This window comes from Filicampus tigris, chromosome 16 (genome assembly GCF_054856515.1).
Source record: "Filicampus tigris isolate MCC_2025a chromosome 16, RoL_Ftig_1.0, whole genome shotgun sequence".
Lineage (NCBI taxonomy): Eukaryota > Metazoa > Chordata > Actinopteri > Syngnathiformes > Syngnathidae > Filicampus > Filicampus tigris.
Window position 1 is genome coordinate 8,647,150 of NC_141232.1, and position 20,244 is coordinate 8,667,393.

The 20,244-nt window shown below is 43.7% G+C and overlaps 2 protein-coding genes across 3 annotated transcripts; one reads left to right on the forward strand and one right to left on the reverse strand.

Annotated features, from left to right (window-relative positions):
- Positions 1-2,056: 2,056 nt before the first annotated feature.
- mylpfa (myosin light chain, phosphorylatable, fast skeletal muscle a) lies at positions 2,057-6,376 on the forward strand. Its single transcript, XM_086055001.1, has 7 exons — positions 2,057-2,199; positions 3,361-3,459; positions 4,070-4,145; positions 4,827-4,931; positions 5,017-5,095; positions 5,422-5,470; positions 5,727-6,376. Exons 1-7 carry the CDS (start codon positions 2,197-2,199, stop codon positions 5,826-5,828), a joined length of 513 nt encoding a protein of 170 aa, XP_085911127.1. The 5' UTR covers positions 2,057-2,196; the 3' UTR covers positions 5,829-6,376.
- A 1,045-nt stretch (positions 6,377-7,421) lies between these two features.
- Positions 7,422-18,671, reverse strand: tbc1d10b (TBC1 domain family, member 10b). 2 transcript variants are annotated; one of them, XM_086056413.1, is made up of 10 exons: positions 18,197-18,671; positions 15,672-16,645; positions 14,520-14,619; positions 14,281-14,388; positions 13,271-13,377; positions 12,909-13,023; positions 12,584-12,649; positions 12,317-12,506; positions 11,988-12,142; positions 7,422-10,886 (listed from the first exon to the last, which is right to left on the reverse strand). In XM_086056413.1, the coding sequence occupies exons 2-10, from the start codon at positions 16,625-16,627 to the stop codon at positions 10,002-10,004; spliced, it is 2,682 nt and encodes an 893-aa protein (XP_085912539.1). In that variant the 5' UTR covers positions 16,628-16,645; positions 18,197-18,671; the 3' UTR covers positions 7,422-10,001. The 2 variants fall into 2 exon arrangements, with proteins under 2 accessions (XP_085912539.1, XP_085912538.1); XM_086056412.1 differs by lacking the exon at positions 18,197-18,671 and having other exon boundaries at positions 15,672-16,654.
- Between the last annotated feature and the right edge of the window lie 1,573 nt (positions 18,672-20,244).

Genomic DNA, 20,244 nt, shown 5'->3' on the forward strand with positions numbered 1-20,244 from the left:
TTTTTTAAACTATCTGCATGGCCATCAATAGGCCCCTTGCCGCATTTTGTATACCTCATGTTTTGTCACCATGAAGACAACGAAAAGGTACAAATGTCACTCATCCAACAAGGTGATGACGGCTACGTGAGGCCGGGTTCAAAGGTCAGCCGCCAGACAAACGACAGGGGTTCAGAAGTGGGTAAGTATAGACAAAGGGAGCCCAGATTGTGAGTGGCTAAGAGGTGAACCAGCACAGCAGGTGGAAAAAGATCCGTGGAAATATAAACAGCCAATAATAGTGTCGGCCGATGGGTGGTTTGTTAATGAAATGAACGCGTATTAGTGATGGGTAAATTTGGATGCAAAAAGACAAACACGGGAAAGCCTTTTGCCAGTGAGGGTCCAAGCCCCCCACCGCCCACCCGCCACTCCTCACTGCGCCTTGGCAGGGACTCAAGTTTATTTTGCTATTTCTGTCACTCCCAGCTGTCCCCATTCTCCAGCGAACGTCTGCTGCCATTGCCAGCGACATGACAAGTAAACCCCTTATATTTCGGCCAGGGAGGGGCCAGGGAATGAGGTGTGTGTGTGAGTGTGTGTGTTGGGGGGGGTTACACGAATGGTGAGGGGCCCAATTGGCAAACAGGTGCAAAAATGCTAAGCAGCAGTCACACCTTTGCACAAAGAGGCGCCAGGAAGAGATCAAAGGTTAATGTTGTGTTCAAGTGTCTGACACATTGTCGTTCATTTTGACGCTACGATGGAGTATTGTGAATTTCTGACTTGACTAAAGAGATAGCTAGCTAGCACATACATAGATAGATTGACACACTGTTTTTTGACTACTTAGATCCTGGGCCACTTTTAAGGGTGTATTTCGTGTTGATTTTTCTACTTTAACATCCTTCAAATTGTATAACGTGACGAAAAAACATCCAGTAAAAATAATTTGTACTTTTACTCTCCAATTACATTTCTAAGCCTGTACTTTCTTTTACTTTTACTTGAGTATTTGTTTGAATGATTAATTTTACCAAAAGTATTTTTTTAACCAAGTAATTGCACAAAAGTACTTTTCCCATTGCATTTAATGGAAAACGCCATTAACAGACTAATAGCATCAACTAGTGTGGTGTTATAAGCCATATAATTGATATTTTAACAAAAATGGTGGAGCAACACACATAGATGAACGATATCCCAACGATATTCTTTATACTCTGTGAAAACAACTAATCCTATTGCAACTGAGCCACAGAGTAATGGCGACTCCTCTTCTTTTGTGTCTGTATGACTGCATTATGCTGACCGCTGGTGGCTACGGCAGGCACACCAGAATGAGTAGCTATTTTCCTTATTTACAAGACATTACAAAAAATGTTTTTGTTTTTTTTTAGGAGGGAGGAAAGATTGATTTGATGTTCGAGTGTGGCCACTGAATGAATTCAACTTGTATCTCAAGGCACCACAGAGTGCGCTGCTCTTGTAAAAGTTTCAAACATTTTTTTCATCATATGAGGTTCATTGAAAAGACTTATTTTTAGATTCTGTCCCCAGTTGGAGACGCCTTATCCTGTATACATCATTTTATTATTATTTTTTTGTCTGTATGTGTCTTCATAAATTATTTTAATACGGAAGCCCTACAATTTGTGTGACATCACTGATGGTGACATGATTCCATCAAGAGACACGGGAGACGTGCACATACACGGTCAAGGCGTCGTGGGTCGCATGTTCGCGTCCCACTCTCTGATATCCCGTCGAGGTCCCAAAAATAAAGGCGGTGAGCGTCGGCGTGGAACGCAAGGAGGGAGCAGGGCGGAGGGCAGAGGGGCCGCTCTGTCCTCCGGTCCTCCGAGCATCCGTGTCCTCAATGTCCTTATTAGTCCACGTGGGACGGAGGACTTGCCGCAAACTCCCTCGGCTATCAGGTTGACTTAATTCCAAGACTCCGCGCGTCTATTTCGGCTCTCCTGTAAGCGGATACGCCGACAACGCCATTCTGTCTCCTTGGGTTTTGCCATCCGCTCGTCCCCAAGCATCCTCCCCTCTCGCTCTCTTTTTTATCCCCCATCCAAACTTGAGGCTGTGGCTAAAGTTAGACGAGGAGGCCCGGGGCTATATAAGCCCCCCGGAGGCGGAGGACCAACGCGGCTTCACCCTCTCCTTTCTTTCTTCATCGTCCCAAACCTCCGCTCTCAGCGTCTCGAGATGGTGAGTAGCATGAACTCACTCCTTCTCTGTATTCAGCCTGCATTGTGGAATTCTTTCCTTTTTTTTTTTTTTTTTTTGCCTGCTGTCAATTTACACTTTGGAACAAGCTTACCCCTTTGAGGATGCAAACACAGCACAGCAACAAGGACCGTACCTGTAATATTGACAGTTCACGACAGCCTAACTAAGCCTGAATTAGTTAATGTATGCGAGAAAGTAAGAAAGTGAGTAGGAAAACAAGTGTAAATAAAGTAAATAAAGAGTGTCAATACGGAAAATAATGTGACGTAAACAAGGAAGTAAAACAGTAAGTGAGAAGGCAAAATAGTAAGCAAGTAAGTACGTAAAAGTAAAAAAACAAGTGGGTGAAATTCTGAAAGCATAAGTCAAAGCAAAGCAAATGTGTATGTAAGTAAAAGTAAGTCAGCATAAAAGTACATAAGTAAGCAACATTTAAGAAAAAGTAAAAGTAAGATAGCAAACTAATTGGCTAACTAAAGTAAGCGCATATAGAAGTAAAGAGATCTCAAAATAAGTAAGCAAGCAAAAGTAAGGAACTAAGCGGTCAAGCACAGTAAAAGTAAGTAAGAAAACTGGTCAAAGTTAGTTTGAAATCAAGTAAGTAAAGTAGTATGTTTATCATACTATAATAAGTATACAATAGTAAGTATAAAAAATAACGCAAGTACGCAAAGTAAAGATGTTGATTAAAAGTAAGCAAACTCACTACGGATAAGTAAAGCAAGCAAGTAAATATGCAATATGAATAAGTAATCAAATAGAAGGTAAAAGCAAGTGAGTAAGCAAGAATGCAAGTAAGGAAGCAAGAATGTAAGCAGGAATACATGGAAGCTAGCAAGTACAACTAAGTACGTATGTGAGTAAAAGAAAGCAACTACAAAGTAAATATCTCCCAACAAAAAGCAAAGCAATTGCATAATAAAGTAAAAATAAGTCAATAAAAAGAAATAAGTGAAAGCGAGTAAGAAAAGACAAGTAACCGAGTACGTAAGTAAAAATAAGTCATTCTGGAAATAAGAAAGTTTGATATAAGTAAGCAAGCAAACATACAAATGTGAGTTAAAGCAAGTTTTAACCTCGCAGATTTGCGCAGTTTCTCATCCTTAGTAACTTTGCTCCTTTCTCTAATTTGCCCTGCAGGCACCCAAGAAACCCAAGAGGAGGCAGGCAGCCGGAGACAGCGGCTCCTCAAACGTCTTCTCCATGTTTGAGCAGAGTCAGATTCAGGAGTACAAGGAGGTGAGAATCCCCCCCCTCAAAATCGGACCCCGCTGTTGGTCCATCCGCTTCATTTCGGCCGTCAAGCTCAATTGGAGTTTACTTAAGCCTGGATCCACTTCCACCGCAGTTCCTCTTTGTCCCCTGACTTAAACAAGCACGTCGTTTCCACTGAGATGAAATGTCCCGCACCTTCTTCCTGTTTTGGTTACCTTTGACCGCCACCGTCCAGCTGTCAATCAGCAAACAACCCCAGGCCAAAATTACACCGCCAAAATCCATAAATCCTCTTCAGATAAAGACAGCGACGATCACATATATGACTATCGTCGATCGCGACGCCATTTTCCGAGAACAATTAGCCGGGCTAAGATCCGGATCAAAGATCCTAAGTTTTAGCTGAGAAGATGGATCCCGCAGCTGCTCCTATGCCGTCCCAAATTAACCCGTAAGGAAAGTCGCCACAGGCGCTTTTAGGAATGTGACTACTGTACCGTAAGGACCTTGCTCCAGAAAGGCGAGACTCTTATTGACAAGTATCCAGAGGGTTTCAGCTTTCCACACGAACGCACGATAGCACCAAATATATCTTCAGGGTCCTTCATGTTTCCATCAATTTGTCTCCTCGCAGGCCTTCACAATCATCGACCAGAACAGAGACGGCATCATCAGCAAAGATGATTTGAGGGACGTTCTGGCCTCTTTGGGTGAGTTTTTTTTTTTTTTTTAATTATATGGCAGTTCATCACAAATGAGTCTCAAAGGGCTTCACAGGCACACCGTTCACACAAATCAACTAAATCCCCGGGTCTAGACCCCCATCCAGGCAAGGAAAACCTCAGAAGGAAAACAAATGGAGGGATTTTCCTTCCAGGGTGAATAGACAACATTTATCACATGATATGATGCTGTACAACATAGGCATAAATAGCTTGAAAGTCCATTTAATGAAATAATGAGCCATATGTTGGGCAAAGTGGTCCTCCTCATGTCTTGACCTGGTCAGTGAATTCGGAATCCTCACAGAAACAATCTCATTTTGCTCGGTGCAAGAGAGAAACGTGGGGGAGAAGCGGTAGTAAAACAGGCAAAAAAAAAAAAAAAAAAAAAAAAAAAAAAAAAAAAAACAGATGTCAGGGATCATCAGACAGAGCAAGAGACAAGTTGCACATCATGTGTGGTTTAACCAATTGCATCAACGTAGAAATAAGACTAAAGTCAAGATTTCTACGGAGGAAGTCACTAATTTAATTTCCACGCGGAACACTTTTCATAATACCAGAGTCCGAATAGAGAATGCTCTAGAACCTGCTTTAGCTCTCACCAAGGAGCAAGTGTTTCCTTGTTCTCGAGTAGTGAATCCTGATGTCTTTTCATCCTGACTACAGGCCAGCTGAACACCAAGAACGAGGAGCTGGAGGCCATGATCAAGGAGGCCAGCGGCCCCATCAACTTCACCGTCTTCCTCACCATGTTCGGCGAGAAGCTGAAGGGTACATTTGTAGAATTTTTACACCAAAATACTGCTCTTAAATTGTTTGTTTTTTAAATTTTTTTAAATAACTTAATTTCCTTCAGGCGCTGACCCCGAGGACGTCATTCTTAGCGCCTTCAAGGTTCTGGACCCCGAGGGTCAAGGAACCATCAAGAAGCAGTTGTAAGTTCAGACTTTTCACACTAGACATCTTGCGCATATTTGTCTATTCTTCTCTCAACACATACTGTTGATGCTGCTTTCTATATTTTAAAAAAAAAGCCAAAGATAAAGCCATGCACATTCCGAATAATTGCTTTGATGCTCACTAAACTGAAAGCAGATCTCGCAAGGTTTTATATGACAGTATTTTAGAGCTTCTATTGCCAACTTTAGTTAGCTTTTCTTATATGTGGATTGCGTGGCCCTTACTAGTATGTACTGTAGAGATTGTAAATAAGTAAACTGTACATTTTATTGTCATTCATTTGTCAATTTTGTGTCCTCAGCCTCGAGGAGCTCCTGACCACTCAGTGCGACAGGTTCTCCAAGGACGAGGTAAAACTGGCTGAGGCTGCTTTTTATTTGCAGTATTTTGTGAGATTTTAGAAATTATGTGTTCAAAAACGCACATTTCACCAGCTTTCGATCTTTTTCATTAGTTTTTTTGCGGGGGGGGGGGGGGAACGTTCAAGGCTTTCCAATGTTCAAAGGATTTTTAAATTTTTTTTTTTTTTTTAATTTAGTTAGCCTGCTTATGTTACAGCCAACTCTTCCACTCGCATTCCCTGACTTCTTATTGCGTTCCCCTCAGATCAAGAACATGTGGGCCGCCTTCCCCCCTGACGTCGCGGGCAACGTGGACTACAAGAACATCTGCTACGTCATCACACACGGAGAGGAGAAGGAGGAGTAAGAAGACAGGAAGAAAGACGACAAATCCCTTCTCTTTTTCCTGCCGTTCCCCTCTCTCCTTCTTCCCCGCCCGCCTGCCTGCCTCCCTCCATCCCATCCTCCGTGTGTACCCGTGGGGTCACCCCCCCCCGCCCTATCCCCCTTTCTCTCATCCAAAGCAGAGACTTGTGGGGGCTCACGGGATGTCTGTGTCGGTTTATGGGGGAACAGGGGATTCTTTTCAATAAAACATGACATCTTTTACATACGCCAGCCATCTTCTTTCCAAGCGTGCTCTCGAGACCACCTGGGGGGGTCCTCATTCCCATTCCGAAGAGGTCCTCTGGGGCTGGAAGGGATGACACACAGAAAGGGAGAGGAGGGACGTCCCCGAAAGAAAACATTCACGTCTTCGGCGACGTTTCCTCCTCTGCCCTGACACCGGCGTGGTCGTCAGCCTCCTCTTCCTCCGTAAACTGGTCCACGACGTCCCTAATCATCCTCTCCTTTCCTCTGTACTGAATAAAAAAAGGGACAAACTGTGAATAAAACCTCTTTCCTTTTGTACAAGACTGTCTGTGCTCAGTGGCTCTCTGTGAGGAGGGGCGGGTGGGGTGGTGGTGGTGGGGGGGGGGGATTAGGTTTAAATAGTTTTCAATCTTGTCATTGGTATTTGCTTGTTTGCCATTTTGGAGAATGAGAACTGGCGGATAAACTCGTTTGAAAGTCAAACATGAAGGGCATCTTTGAATTCCTGTTTTTGCTTAGGAACTTTTCCTATCCTATGACGAGGTGAGCCAAAAATACGTGGCGGTTTGTTCGAATTCCAAAAATGCTTATGGAGGGGGCCTCAATGTAACCTTTAAACCAACATTAGAATAGATTACTGATGACCAGCCTTTATGAAAGGAGATAAATCACTACAGTACTATTCCTTTACGCCAGCAATATTTGATGCAACAGGCCACCGATAAAGTTTACCGACTCTACATGAAGCAACGCGAGAGTAAAGAAGCAAAAGAAAACATTAAGAAGCAATTATGACACCATTACGATACAAAACAATAACTTACAATGTTATTAGACAGCACCCAAAGTTATTTTAATAGCCCGTAATTACACCATGAGAAAATAAAATGCCAACTTAATATTTAAGAAAGACTACTTTCACCCAGACAAATACACGCAATCGAGTTTATTTTAAAACTACATAAAACGTAAGGATAAATGAAGGACTGTGACAAAGCGAACAATGAACACAGAACCTGAGCTAAGGAGTGTAAGGAGAGAAGGGATGACAGCTGGAATCAGGCAGACAGCTAAGAGGGGGCAAATTTCTCACTAACGTTAAATTTATCCACCCCAAAACAACTACTGCAACAGCCAATTTAAGATGGTCCTGAAAGGACAAACGGAAAATTTATGACGTAAAGAACCTTTGGCGACACCAAGTGGAGCAGCATGTAAATGCGTGTTACCGAAACACTGGAAATGAGAAACCTAGTTAGTGCGACAAACTTCGATATACACGTATAATTAGAAAATTTAGTCGTCTGGAAAACATGCACAAGATAATTAAGAGGAGCAAATAAATGAACAATCGTCGATGCAAGGCTCATTTAATATATTATTATGGTTTATTACTCATCACAAATGTCATCATTATCATCAGTTAAATACATCACGTCGATGTGAGGGAATGAATTCAATTAGCTAGAACATCAATTAATTCACTTTCGCCACAGAGAGTGAGAGTGACTTGTAAACTCAAAAACACACGCAAAAAAAAGACAAATAACAGCCATGTAAATCTTTGCATGGATCGAACACGTTTTCCAAATCAGAAATGCAAAAAAGGACCCTACAGAAATGCACTTCTTCTAAAGTCCACACCCGGTCACCATGGTGACAGATTGCGACATTGACGTCCAGTTATAGTTTGCATAGAAACGTTCAGGTTAACGCTATGTGTGTGCATGTGTGTGTGTGTGTGTGTAATTGGGAGTGTGTTGTCATAGGAGGACACAGTGGATACACAAAAATCCTTCACGACGACGACAACAATAACAACAAGGGAGGGATGATGACTAAGAGGGAGTCAGTGTTGCTCGTCCTGCACTGATGGGCCATTGTCATGGCAACAAGTTAAGAGTCCATAGTTACATCACAAGAAGCAGGAAGTTAGGAGCTTCCACTCCCAAATGTTCCAGAACTCAACGTGGATAAATGACGACGACGTGCAACAACCTTCCAGTCAACCAGGCGTTCGATAACTCTCATAGAAAAATAAGAACAATAATGTTAATGATCATTATATACTAGATTTGATTAAATTAACCACTTTATACATAAATACATCCGAAGGTGAGAGGTTAATGCTACATGGGCACACCAGGCACCTCACGCTCAAGTGGCTACCTTTATTAAAAAAAAAAAAAAAGTAGGGAAACCTATCCGGTAACAAGCCTGACCGGAACTGTTTTTGTAACTCCGGGAAGTGCAAAGATTATCCTTCATCGTTTTCCGATCACATTCCGACATTTGGATAAATAAAATGCTTATTAGTTTTTAAGTAATACTCATTGGTCTAATTTCTACGAAGGACCAGGGACACACTGAAAAAAATAATTTTACTGTGAGAAAAAAAAGTATATTTATTTTTTTTCAAACAAAATATATATTTTTAAAGAATAATATATTTGGGGGGAACATTGCAATGTTAATGAGAAAAAAAGTCTTTTTTTTCAAAGGCTACAGGCTGATTTTCACTAGAATCAAGCACGGTATTTTTTTTTTCTATAGCAAAAAAAAAAAAAAAAAAAAAAAAAACTTTTCCATGGGAGGAAAAAATATATATATATTTTAAGTTGTAGTTATTCAAGGGTCAAAATCTATATTTGGTCAAAGGAAAATAGAAGCAATATGGCGAAAAACACTAGTTTAAAAAAAATTACAATTTTACGAGAATAAAGTGGATTATTTTCTTAAGGGGAAAAAGTAGAACTTGCGCAAGAATGAAACCATACTGTTTCTAGATGTAATGTATTATGAGTATACATTTTTCATTTACTGTAGAATGTTTTATTTTTTAGAAAAAAAGGATAATCTTACTTATGTTTTAACAAATAGTCCTATTTATCAGTGGACACTGGCTTCCTTTCAAGTAGACAGCACAGCGTCGATTCAATGCCACTGACGTTCTCAAATCTGGATAAAAATAGATATGATTGCGTCATTAGGGGCATCCATGTCAAACCTGTACCAAACTAATTATTTACTGTGGCGACCCCTAATGGAACAAGCCAACAAAAAGTCATATTTATCAATTCCTAGTAAATTTACGGCTAATCTTGATGTGATCAGACTTCATCTAAAAAAAAAAAAAAAAAAAATGACGTCATTCTTATAGTACATTATTTTCTATGCCGTGTGTCCCTAATCCTCCTAGGTGCACATCCAACACTGCTGTTTAAAGATGAATTTACCGATTAAATAACTCCTTCAGGTGTAAGCACTGAGGCCTAAACTACAAACCATTAGAGTGCATTCTTAAAAAGTCCCTCTCGTTTGTTTTTTTTAAAAACACACAAAAAGCACCACCACGTAATTGGAATACTCTCCATCGCCAGCAGGGGGAGGCGCGCACACTGCAGTAACGCTAAGCTACTAAGGCACGCACCACAACATCCAATAAATAGCTCGGGCACATACCAGAAGTTTTTCTGGAGGCGACTCAATGTGAAAATCACCATCCATTTAAACGTCTTTGTAGGCGGTGCTTCAATTCTAATTCTTACTATGTACATCTTCTGTGGTTTGTCATGGTTAAAATAATAACATTATTTAAAAAAACAAAAGTGGCGTCATGTTCTGAACGCATGATCACGTCCTCGCCTGTTTAACAGATGGACGCTGTCCCATCTATGAAGTCCCATTTTTTTTTTTTTTTTAGCTTAATAGCACAATTGCCTAAATCATAACTTACTGTCACAATAGTAACCAAAATATTAATGTGCTTGCTAAAAATTGTTTTTTTTCTTTATCTGTGTGGATTCAAATTCATCTAGGTCAAAGGTTTGAGTCGAGGCAACTTAAGTCTTAAAACGTTCAAAAATGACTAAGGCAATTGTGCTACTAGGCTAACATTTTTTAAATCTGTCACTCTGTCTCCGAAGGAAACCTAATTGCTTTGTTCTTACTCAGCCTCCTTTTTGTTTTCATGATCCAATGACGTGGAATCTCTGGCTGCGGCGGCCGCCCCGTTTTTGTCATGGTCCGGCCCCGGTCCCGCCACCCCTTTGTCCTTTTTCTTTCCCGCTTTCTTCTTCTCCTTGTCCAGACGCTCTTTCTCCTTCTTGAGTCTCTCCTTCTCTGCCTTGTCCTTCTCCTTCTTCTCCTTCAGCCGCTTCTTCTCATCCTCACGCTCCTTCCTCTTGTCCTCCTTGCTTTTCTTCTTCTTGCGGCCATCCTCCTCCGCGCGGGGCGGTGGCGTGGCCGGCGGGGACTCGGTTGTCTCCTTTTTGTTGGCGTCCGGCATCAGGGGGACGTTGTTGGCGGTGGGCGAGGGGATGGTGGGAGTGATCTGCTCCGAGACGATCCTCGGCGAGGGGGATAAAGCGTTGGCCGTCGGTGCGCTTTGACCGCCTCGTGGACCAGTCCCCACAAGGGGGCTCTGGACTTGCGGCGCCCTCTGCCCCGCCCCGGGAGGAATGGGCGGCTTCTGGCTGCCGGCGGCCGGGGGCGACTGTGGCCGCGCGCCGTCAGAAAACGAGGGCCCCGAGAAGGAGCTTTTCTTGCTGTATGAGTGGAACGGCGTCCTGGACTTGCGGAAGCCCGGGAGCGAGAGCAAGGACGACGACGCCCGCAGGGGTCCCGGCGGCGGGATGGAGCTGGCCAGGAAGGAGAAGCTGCCTCCCGAGCTGATGGCGGAGGCGCGACGCTTGTGCTCAAAGATGGCTCGGGTGCCGTGTAGGCGGCGGCCGGGCTGGTGAGTCAGCTCGCCTCGGGACTCGCGCCATTTCCTCACCTGGACCGTGCACTCACGTTCGATTAGCGCCTCCGTCACCTGGAGAAGGATCACCTGGATGACAAGAGAGGGATATGAGATATATATATATATATATATATATATATATATATATATATATATATATATATGTCTTTGCACAGGATTCGTAAGAAAAATGTGGACAGAGGCAGCGGGTGTCTGGTGTTCATGACTTGGCCACCAGGGGGCAGTATAATTAAAGTTAATGCAACAGTTGATTCACTTTGTTGTTTACCTGTGGACAAATTTACTTTTGTAAATTGTAATTTCAATTGATATTTACCAGGGTTCTTAAATGTTTATTTTGTATTTTATCATAAAGAAAAAGAAAAGAAAAATGTTAAAGAACAATAAAATAGATGTTATATGCATATGGATGTTATTAACCCATTAAAGCCTAAAGCGCCTGGCTCAACAGCTCCCCAAAACCTAAGGTCGTCTTTGGAATTACCCTTGAAAACCTGAAGTTTTCGCAGAAATTCAACACCTACAAAATAATTAATATCTCAGCCCCTGTAGCAGACAGAAACATAATTCCAAAAGATGATGAGACTTTAGACATGTGGCTTGCACACAGGCCAGAGTTTATTAATCTCTACTGTTGCAATCGAAAATGTAAAAATAAAGTGTCAATGTAAGTGAGTGGTAATTACCATCCTCTATTTTGTTACAAAGACGTCGATATTGTCATTGTCTACAAACATATATCTTAACCATATATCACGTTCGACTGGTTCAAAGTCCACAAGCGCATAATATATCACTGCCGTTACTCGTTTCAAAGCTCCCGCGATCGATGGACTCGAGAGAATTCCAGAACATCCTCTGCGGGTTCACGACACCATCACGTGTATTTTCTGGTGCATATAATTGGTTAAGAGAACAAAATTGGATAAAAAAAAAAAAAAGAAAAAAGAAAATGACGTATATATGACGTATATGCTCTCCAGGCTTAAAGGGTAGAAAGACGCAACAGCGCTCCCGACTTTAAGGGCAGAAAGACGGTTATGCACTCCCATCCTTAATGGGTTAATAGATGAATACACAGAAAAAAATGTTTTGTTTGCATATGCAAATGGTCAGAAAGGTACAAGTTGCTTCAAATTGAGCCCAGATAAAAGAGGATTGACGCACCTCCTGCACCAAGCTGTCCTCCCTGATGGTTTCGGGTGAGATGCCCCTGAGCCGCTCCATGGTCTCGTACATGCCCTGCACTTCCCGCAGTTTATCCACCGAGCCCAGCATCTGCTTGAGCAGCACCAGGCCCACGCGGAACACGATTTTCACCCCTAAACAAGACAATAAAAATCCACAAAGCTAAAAAAAAAAAAAAAACAGTCCACAGATACATTTCATTATCCAAGTGTGCGTCTTTTGCCAGTCATTCATGACAACCGCCAACTTGCGCAACAGAAATACAAAAATACAAAGCCTACTTTGTCAAGTTGATTCTTATTTGGTACCTTCGCAGAAGAACATGTCCCATACACGCAACACGCAGCCCCAAGGCAGCGTGCGTGAGAAGATGCACATGAACCACTCCGTCATGTAGAGGATGGGGTCGATCTTGAACTTCTTCAGGTGTCTGTAAGCCATGGGACACGTGCGGCGCAGAAGCGAGAAAAAGATCTCGCCGTCCAGCTGGATGGCTTCCTGAAACAGAGGCAAAAAAAACATACGAGTCGGCAAAAGAAGACAGAGGGTGACATTAGGGTTTTCGGCGGACTCACCAGCCCGGCGCTGTAGTAGCCCGGGAGATACTTCTCGCAGATCTGCACCAGGCACCAGAAGGCTTGCTGGGGATCACAAGTGCACACATGCATTACTGTCGATGGCCATCTTGTGACTACGAACACGACATGGTGAACAAAATAGCAATTGTGAGAAAGGCCATCATATTCACATCCTGTACAAGTGCACCGCATCACACTGAGAGTTGATGACGGATATCTTGCACAATAAAAATGACTAGAAATGGTGCACACAGTTAAAAAAAAAAAAAATCAGACAGAACAACTGGAAATGGGCCCTAAATGATCCAGAGCGCTCACTCACCTCAGCGGGCATGTGCATGAGGAGAACGGCGGCCACGGGAGCCTGCGCCTGGCAGTAGCCCTCGTCAGGCCGGTAGATGGTGTAGGCCTTCAAGATGCGGTACAGATCTTGTTGCCTGCCGACACATAAACACCATTACCGGAACAAGCCCCAATCAACCCATTTTTGAGTCATTACAGGTTGGAGTAGTAGTAGTATTCCAATTTTCTATTACCCTGTCAATAGGATTTTACATTGACCTCTAGCATTAGCACCGGCGATGTTTGTATTTAAATACACAATCGGGCTGCATATTGGAAAAACATGCGATTTGGGTGTTAGACGGCCGGAAACTGTTAGACGATTACGGGTTGGATTCTGACCCGTGGCCTCCACGTGCAGCAAACATCTCATGGAAGGGAAACTGCCTGTGAAGATCTTTTTCGATGATGTCCAACCACTTGGCCTCCCCCGGCTCTCTCTCCAGCTCCTGCGGGCAGGACAAAACCCCTCAGTTATATCTGAGTGTTCATAAGTGCTTACGATGACACAAACGCGAGACCACAGGAAGTCGATGCAGAACGCGAACGAAGGCCTCCACCCTCCGGCAACGAGACGACTCCGAGGTCTGACAGGCGGGATTAGGCGGCGTGATAAGAGGCTTAAAGCTTCCTGCACCCCGCAGATGCCGAGGCCACAACTTCCCTTTGGCCAGGCTGTCACTTTGACACCACTTGAACGGTCCAACCTGGTGGCACTGTTTTTCCCCTTCTAATTCAGTTTCTACACAGAGCAGCGATTCAATTGCGAAATGAAGTTGTCACATAACGCTTGCAGTGGTGGTTTTGTCGTCAACTGGGGCGAGTCGACTCACGTGATGTGTGTACTTTTTATTATTCATAACATTACAAAACAAAGAAAAAATAGAGTAAGCTTCTAGGATTGCAGTCATTCTGTGCCTGACATTTTTATCCCGATAAAAATGCACCAATATATACAAACTGAAAAATGATAGCTTAATTTTAATCACATTGTATGAGCTACTTCTAAGATATTGAAGGGTGAAAGTTGGAAAATCCTCTTTTCAAATAGCTTGTGCAGAAGAAATTCAAGGATGTCTCATTTAATTTCTTCAGTTAGACTAGTTATTCATGTCCAGTTATTCGTGTTTGGGAACATTGTAGACAACATGTAGCTTCGCAAGGTACATACAACGATAATCGGCTGAATTTGAGCATTCACACCGCCGCCCTAAAGGTCAATCTTGGTACTACACATTTTCCCTCATCCGGTATAGTGTCTCTAACATTCTATAAATTGGTAAAGATGTTTAAAATGGGTATTCGTGTGTACCTTGCTTAAGCAGCTCAAAAGTCTACATAGTGTGTTGTACCTCAAATTTTCCAGGGTTGGCATCCAGCAGTTCCTGGCTGTTGGACAGCAGCTGCCAGGCTTTACAGCGGAGCGACGATGGGATCCCTTTCCGGCAGCGCATCTTCACCTATGATGTGACAAAGGCACATTATTAATACTATTTTCACTTTATCAATATCATCATCACTCTGTTTGCACTTAGAAACGTTTCGGATGGCTTCCATGACAACCGGAAACTTTAAGTATGCATGCAAGTACCTTCTGGAAGCGATGTTTGATCCATTTGTCCCAGCTGTTGAACATGTCCAGCCATTTCATCTCCCTCTGTCGGGCCACCTCCACTCGCACTTCCTTGTCACTGCCACAATGAACAATACAACAATGTCACCATGACACAATAGCCGATATAAGACAAGTGCATTCATCAAGGGCAGCAGAGTGGAGGAGCAATTCACTGATCAAGAGGGGTGCTGAGAGTTTCTAAGATAAGTCAGTGCATGTTACTGACTCACAAACACTCAGCAGCATGTGAGTCACAGCCAAGGCAGATGAAATAAGGAAGTTTAGAGCAGCGGGAAAGAGATGGCGAGGCACGAAAAAGTGCATCCATTTGCATGAAGCTGCTCTGTGGGTGTTTTGTCATTACTGATAACAGTCAAAAGTGTGGGTGGAAAAGTGGAACCGCAGGAAAACAATGGAGATTACAAATCTCTGACAGAGTCAAACTGCCGCCATCTGATTTACTGTGCAGGCAACGCAAGGCGCTAAAGGTGTTGGTGGCTCATCATGGATGCGCACTTTGAGTATCTTTCAGAAATGATTAGGGGCCACTTGTGATGCAATGGCCTATTGGCACTTCCTTTTAAACTAAGAATATTTACAAACAAACGCTTGATGTTTTTATTTACTATAATATTTGGACTTTTTGGATACTTTAAGATCTATCACGTTCTATTATTTAAGCATCAATAAAAGCAAAAAAATAAATAAGGGCAATGCTTTTACTTTTGAGTCACATTAACATTCAGATTTTCTTATATACAGTATGTAAAGTTAACAGGTGTTTATATTAACATGTAAAAACAATACACTCAGTCTAAGAAGCTAACCACAATAATTGTCCAAAAAAAAAAAGCAATGGAAAACTACTTCCCTTCAATGATGCACATGTAATACATCACTTTTTTAACATGAACAGTAAATAAAGAAAATGAAAAAAGTTTTAACTTAATGACAGAGGTGTAATGTTCTCATATTATAACATTATAAACCGTCATACATGTGTAAAAAGAAGTTAACCCCCCATTAACAGTCATCGAGCAACACAACAAAACAGCCGAGCTCAAGCTTGACAACGCACAGGTTGGCACCCACGCGCACACGTAATACTTTGGTGCAAGCTGAACTGACCTCCCCTCGCTGAACTGGTTGCCACCCAGGAAGCCGTACTTGTCCGTGCGCCTCACCGCCAAGCCGTTGATCTCCGAGTCGGAGCCCAGCGAACTGCCGTCATCCCCGAGGCCCGACAGCGACTCCAGCGTCCCTGACATCAGGCTGGCAGACTCCAGGTAGCTGAGGGTGTCAGGGGCCGGCCGCTGAGCGCTCGGTGGGGGGAGGCTGGGCTCTTGGATGAGCGGCACTGTGGGGCTGGGGTGCTCTGCCCTTGGCGGTGGGGTGCAGGGCGGGGGAAGGCAGGGGGCAGGCTCTTGGATGAGCGGCAACGTGGGGCTGGGCTGCTCTGCCCTTGGTGGTGGGGTGCAGGGCGGGGGAAGGCAGGGGGCAGGTTCTTGGATGAGTGGCACCGTGGGGCTGGGGGGTGGCAACGCAGGACTGGGGTGCCCCGCCCGTGGAGGTGGGGTGTAGGGTGGCTGTGCTTTGATGGGACTTTGGGGTTTGGGGGACACAGGTGGGGGAGGACCCTTGGCGGCTTGCTGTGGTTTCTCCTCCACGGGTGCCAATACTGGGGGTGTTGCTACTGGGGATGGCGCCACTGGGGGCACCGAAGGGACCTCAGCCGCGGCGGGGGGAGGGTTGTGGGTGACGTGCACGCTGGGGTACAGGTTAGGACCAGGGGTGAGTTCAGGGGAAGGGGATGCCTGTTGCGGAATTACATCTCCTTCAACGGGATCATCTGGCCCTGCCACTTCCTCTTTCTGGGGCGCCGCCGCCCGATCATCGCCCACGGGGGTCTCGGCAGTTGACAAACTCGCTGGCGGCGGTGTCAACGGCACAGCGGGAGTGTTTCCGATCACATTCAAGTCATTGCAGAGGGAAGATTTGGGCGCCACCGACGAGGCAGAGGGAGTCGCGTTGGCGTCGACCAAGGCGGGTGGCGGCGAAGAGGACAAGGCGGAAAGTTCGGCCATGTTGTGACAAGAGTTCTCCTGTAACATGGGTGGACATTTTGCAACAATGAATCAGCGAAGAAACATCCACAGGTCATAGCAATCATTTTAAGTCACGACCACAAGCATGGCTGAGTGATTGAATGAATGATTACATTGTGACAACATTAACATGTGTTCATTTGTATTGTTGTGTTACATTGTCAACAGGTAATAGCACAGGCTTTTTCTTTTTTTTTTTTTTTTTAAGGCGCAAGGTGGTGGTTACGTTTATAGCTAGCGAAAAAAGGGATCTAATGAATCAAGATACATTCAGGTGATGTATGGACCAAGTGTGATTTTTTTTTCTCCACTCAGTGGATTACTTGACATTTTGTTTATTTATTTCCATTGTATAATGTAATGGTCATCATTCATGACTAGTGAGACCAACAATTTTGTCCATCAAAACAAAACTGCTAATGAGGCATGGCATTAATCATGACAGGTACATTGTGCATGTACCCTTACATGTCCGTGGACTTTTTTGACTGCAAATTATTTGTTGTTGTTTTGTTGATTTCTATTGTACAAGGTGGCAGTTTTCATAAATGACTGGCTAGAACAGACAGCATTAATCGGTTATTATTCATAACTTGCAAAAGGAGTGATTGCGTAATCATATGACACTTGTATTGTGTAAGGCCGAGAACTTTTATTTTTACTGGATTGCTTGATTTATTTCTAGTCATGCTGTTAAGGAGGCGGTTTTCATGAATAACTGGCATCAGGAGCGAGCACATTAATCATGATACATACGTGTGACCAAGTGTACCATGAATAATATTTTTATGTCCAGAATGATTTCCAGTAATTGTTATATTTCTATTATGCAGCATGTCTGTCATCATAAGTAACTGGCAAGAGAGCCTATAGCATTCATTATGATAAATACACATGCTGTGTGTACTTTTCGACAACAGATTATTTCTATTTTCTTTCATTTCTATCCTGTATACCATGGTATATTTTTTGTATGTGCTGTTTTTATAAGTGTACATACAAGATGACCACAAAAGATTTCGATAAATTGCTTATTTTTCTAAGGCATACAGTATCGCTTCATTTCAATCAGATGCAAGTTGTACTCTCTCAAGCATAACAATACAACAATACATGCCAGGCTGCATTTCCTCTTATGCAAGCCAAGATCTTATAAATAGAAAGGATGTGATGAGTAATTCCACTTTTTAGCAGACTGCCAGTGCACTGCACAGGTCGCATGACCAGAGTAACATCTTTTTGCACGAGTGGTTCTTCAATTAAATCATGCATGTCAAGCGTTTCAAAATAACACTCTTATCAACACAGCGCTGATCCGGTATTCTGCTGATCGAGCAGTGTGGAGCCAACATGCTAAGCTAACAACTCTTTTCAAAGGGCCGCCCCAGTTGGAGGTCTGGCCGCCCAGCAAGGGCGATTTACGCGCGGCTAATTAGCTAACGCGCATCCGACGTGCCAGGAGGCCCAGGCCGGGTAGGGTACGCGGCCTCGGTTCGTTCCGTTCGAGCGGTCCGTCGCCCCCCACCCCGCATCAAAACCTCGACTCACCCACGCCCGGCGTTGTCACTGCGACGCGTCCGCCCGGGTGTCCAGGGGGTTCCTGGGGGCGCGTTGGACCGCCACAGCGACGGTTTCTTCGCCAAGCTCCTCGGTGGGGAGGAAGGAAAACCGCGGGGGAGGCGACACACCGTAGCGGCGGCGAGGATGAGGACGGTCGGCGGCCGCGGGTGGCGGTGATGGGTGGTGTTAACCAGCTAGCCTAGCAGCTAGATATTAGCTTCTCCTAGCAGCAGCACCGTCTGTGTTAGCATTGCTTGCTAGCCCGCGTTACCTTGTCGACCATTTCACTGGAGCAACGTGCTCACTGGTCGATTTTATTCCCGCATCCCTAAAAGGCGAAATAACGACTTCTTTTGTTTAATTCATCCGAGTTAAGCGGTGCGGGTACATCCTCCGCCAGCCGCCCGCAAGGGGATCTGGCCGCATTTCCGACTGACAGCTCTGTACGTGCACGCGTCCGCGGCCGCGGGGACGCGCACGCAGCCGCGCGGTAGCCCGCAATTATATTGTATATAAAGTCACTTTTTTTCACCACGACACACCAAAGGAAGTTATAACAAATATTTGTTGATTAAATACTTTTAATTCGCTGACAAGAGCGAGCGGACTGATAACGCCTTTACGTCACGTTGATGCACTTAATGAGTCTGATCGATAGATGGCGCCAGACCCTGCTTATTTCAGCTGGTGGGCCGTCTATATATTCTTGACTGTTTATTTTGGCAGCATAAAAGAAGTTAGTGATGAATGAGGTATTATTTTCATTCGTCCGTCCTTTGTCTACATTATTTTTAAATATTTGATTCTAATAATAAGTGAAATTGCTTGGGGCAGCACATCTGTCTCTGAGTTGTGAGGTTTGGGGTTCGAATCTGGGCTGTGGCACTCTTGTGTGTTTGAGTTTACACGTTTTCCTCCCACATTTCAAACAAATTTCCAGAGAACTGAAGTCTCGAAATCATCCATAGGTGTGAATACAAGGTTGATTGGTTATTTGTCTGTAAGTCCTCTATGACAGCAGTGACCAGTCTAGGGCAGGGGCGGAGCCATGAGCGGGATGGGATGGGCGCCCACCCAGATTGACAGACTGCCCACCCAGTGGGATTCATGAAAAAAAAGATATTTTTCAATCTTTAATTAATTAAATTATTTTTTAAATTAGCGTTTCATTGGTGTTTTCTATTTTATTGAATATTAAGTATGGCATAATTGTGGTTGTCTAAGGAAGATCCGAACTTCATATTATTCAGTTTGTCATTTCATTTGAATGTACGATTTGCCGGACAGGAAGATTGTGCTCAGTGAGAGAAATATTCAGGCAGGCCCACCCTGATTTTTCCAGGCCCACCCATTATCCACATTCTGGCTCCGCCCCTGGTCCAGGGTGTGCCTCACCCAAAATCAGGTCCAGCTTACCTTTGATTCTAGTGAGGGCAAGCAGAATAGAAAATGGATGGACATTAAACCTGCAAGAAGCAATGAACAACCTAGAATACTCAAAATAATAAATCTCCATCTTTATTCGACGGCGCGGGTAAAACATTTTTAGGTAATTAGGTGTCGCTCATCTAACTTGGATGCCTGCTTTCAATTATTGTTTATTTGGGCTAATTACAGTCAGAGTTAATAAAATTAATCTCACGAAACGTTAAAAAAATGGTTGACTTCCTGTTAAATTTCAGGTATGGGTCCTTGAGACTTTTTTTTTCTTGCTATGATACAGTGGTGTTGAATGGTAACGCTGGTGTCAGGGGTTTTCCCACATTGCAAGAGACACTACTGAGTCATTATTTTTTTGAAGGGACATTTTGGGGACCCTCTACCATAAATACACTTGTGACTTTTCAGGCATCTTGAGGACCCCAAAAATGATTCAAGATGGCCTTCACATGCCTGGTGCTTGGGTCCTAACAATAATCTATAGATGTTAAGTGTTACATGTTCTCGTAGGAAACTAAATTTGAATTGAGGCAGTAAGATTCTTTCAAATTCTTAAATTAAAACTAAAATTAGTACATGAACTACATATCTAAAGT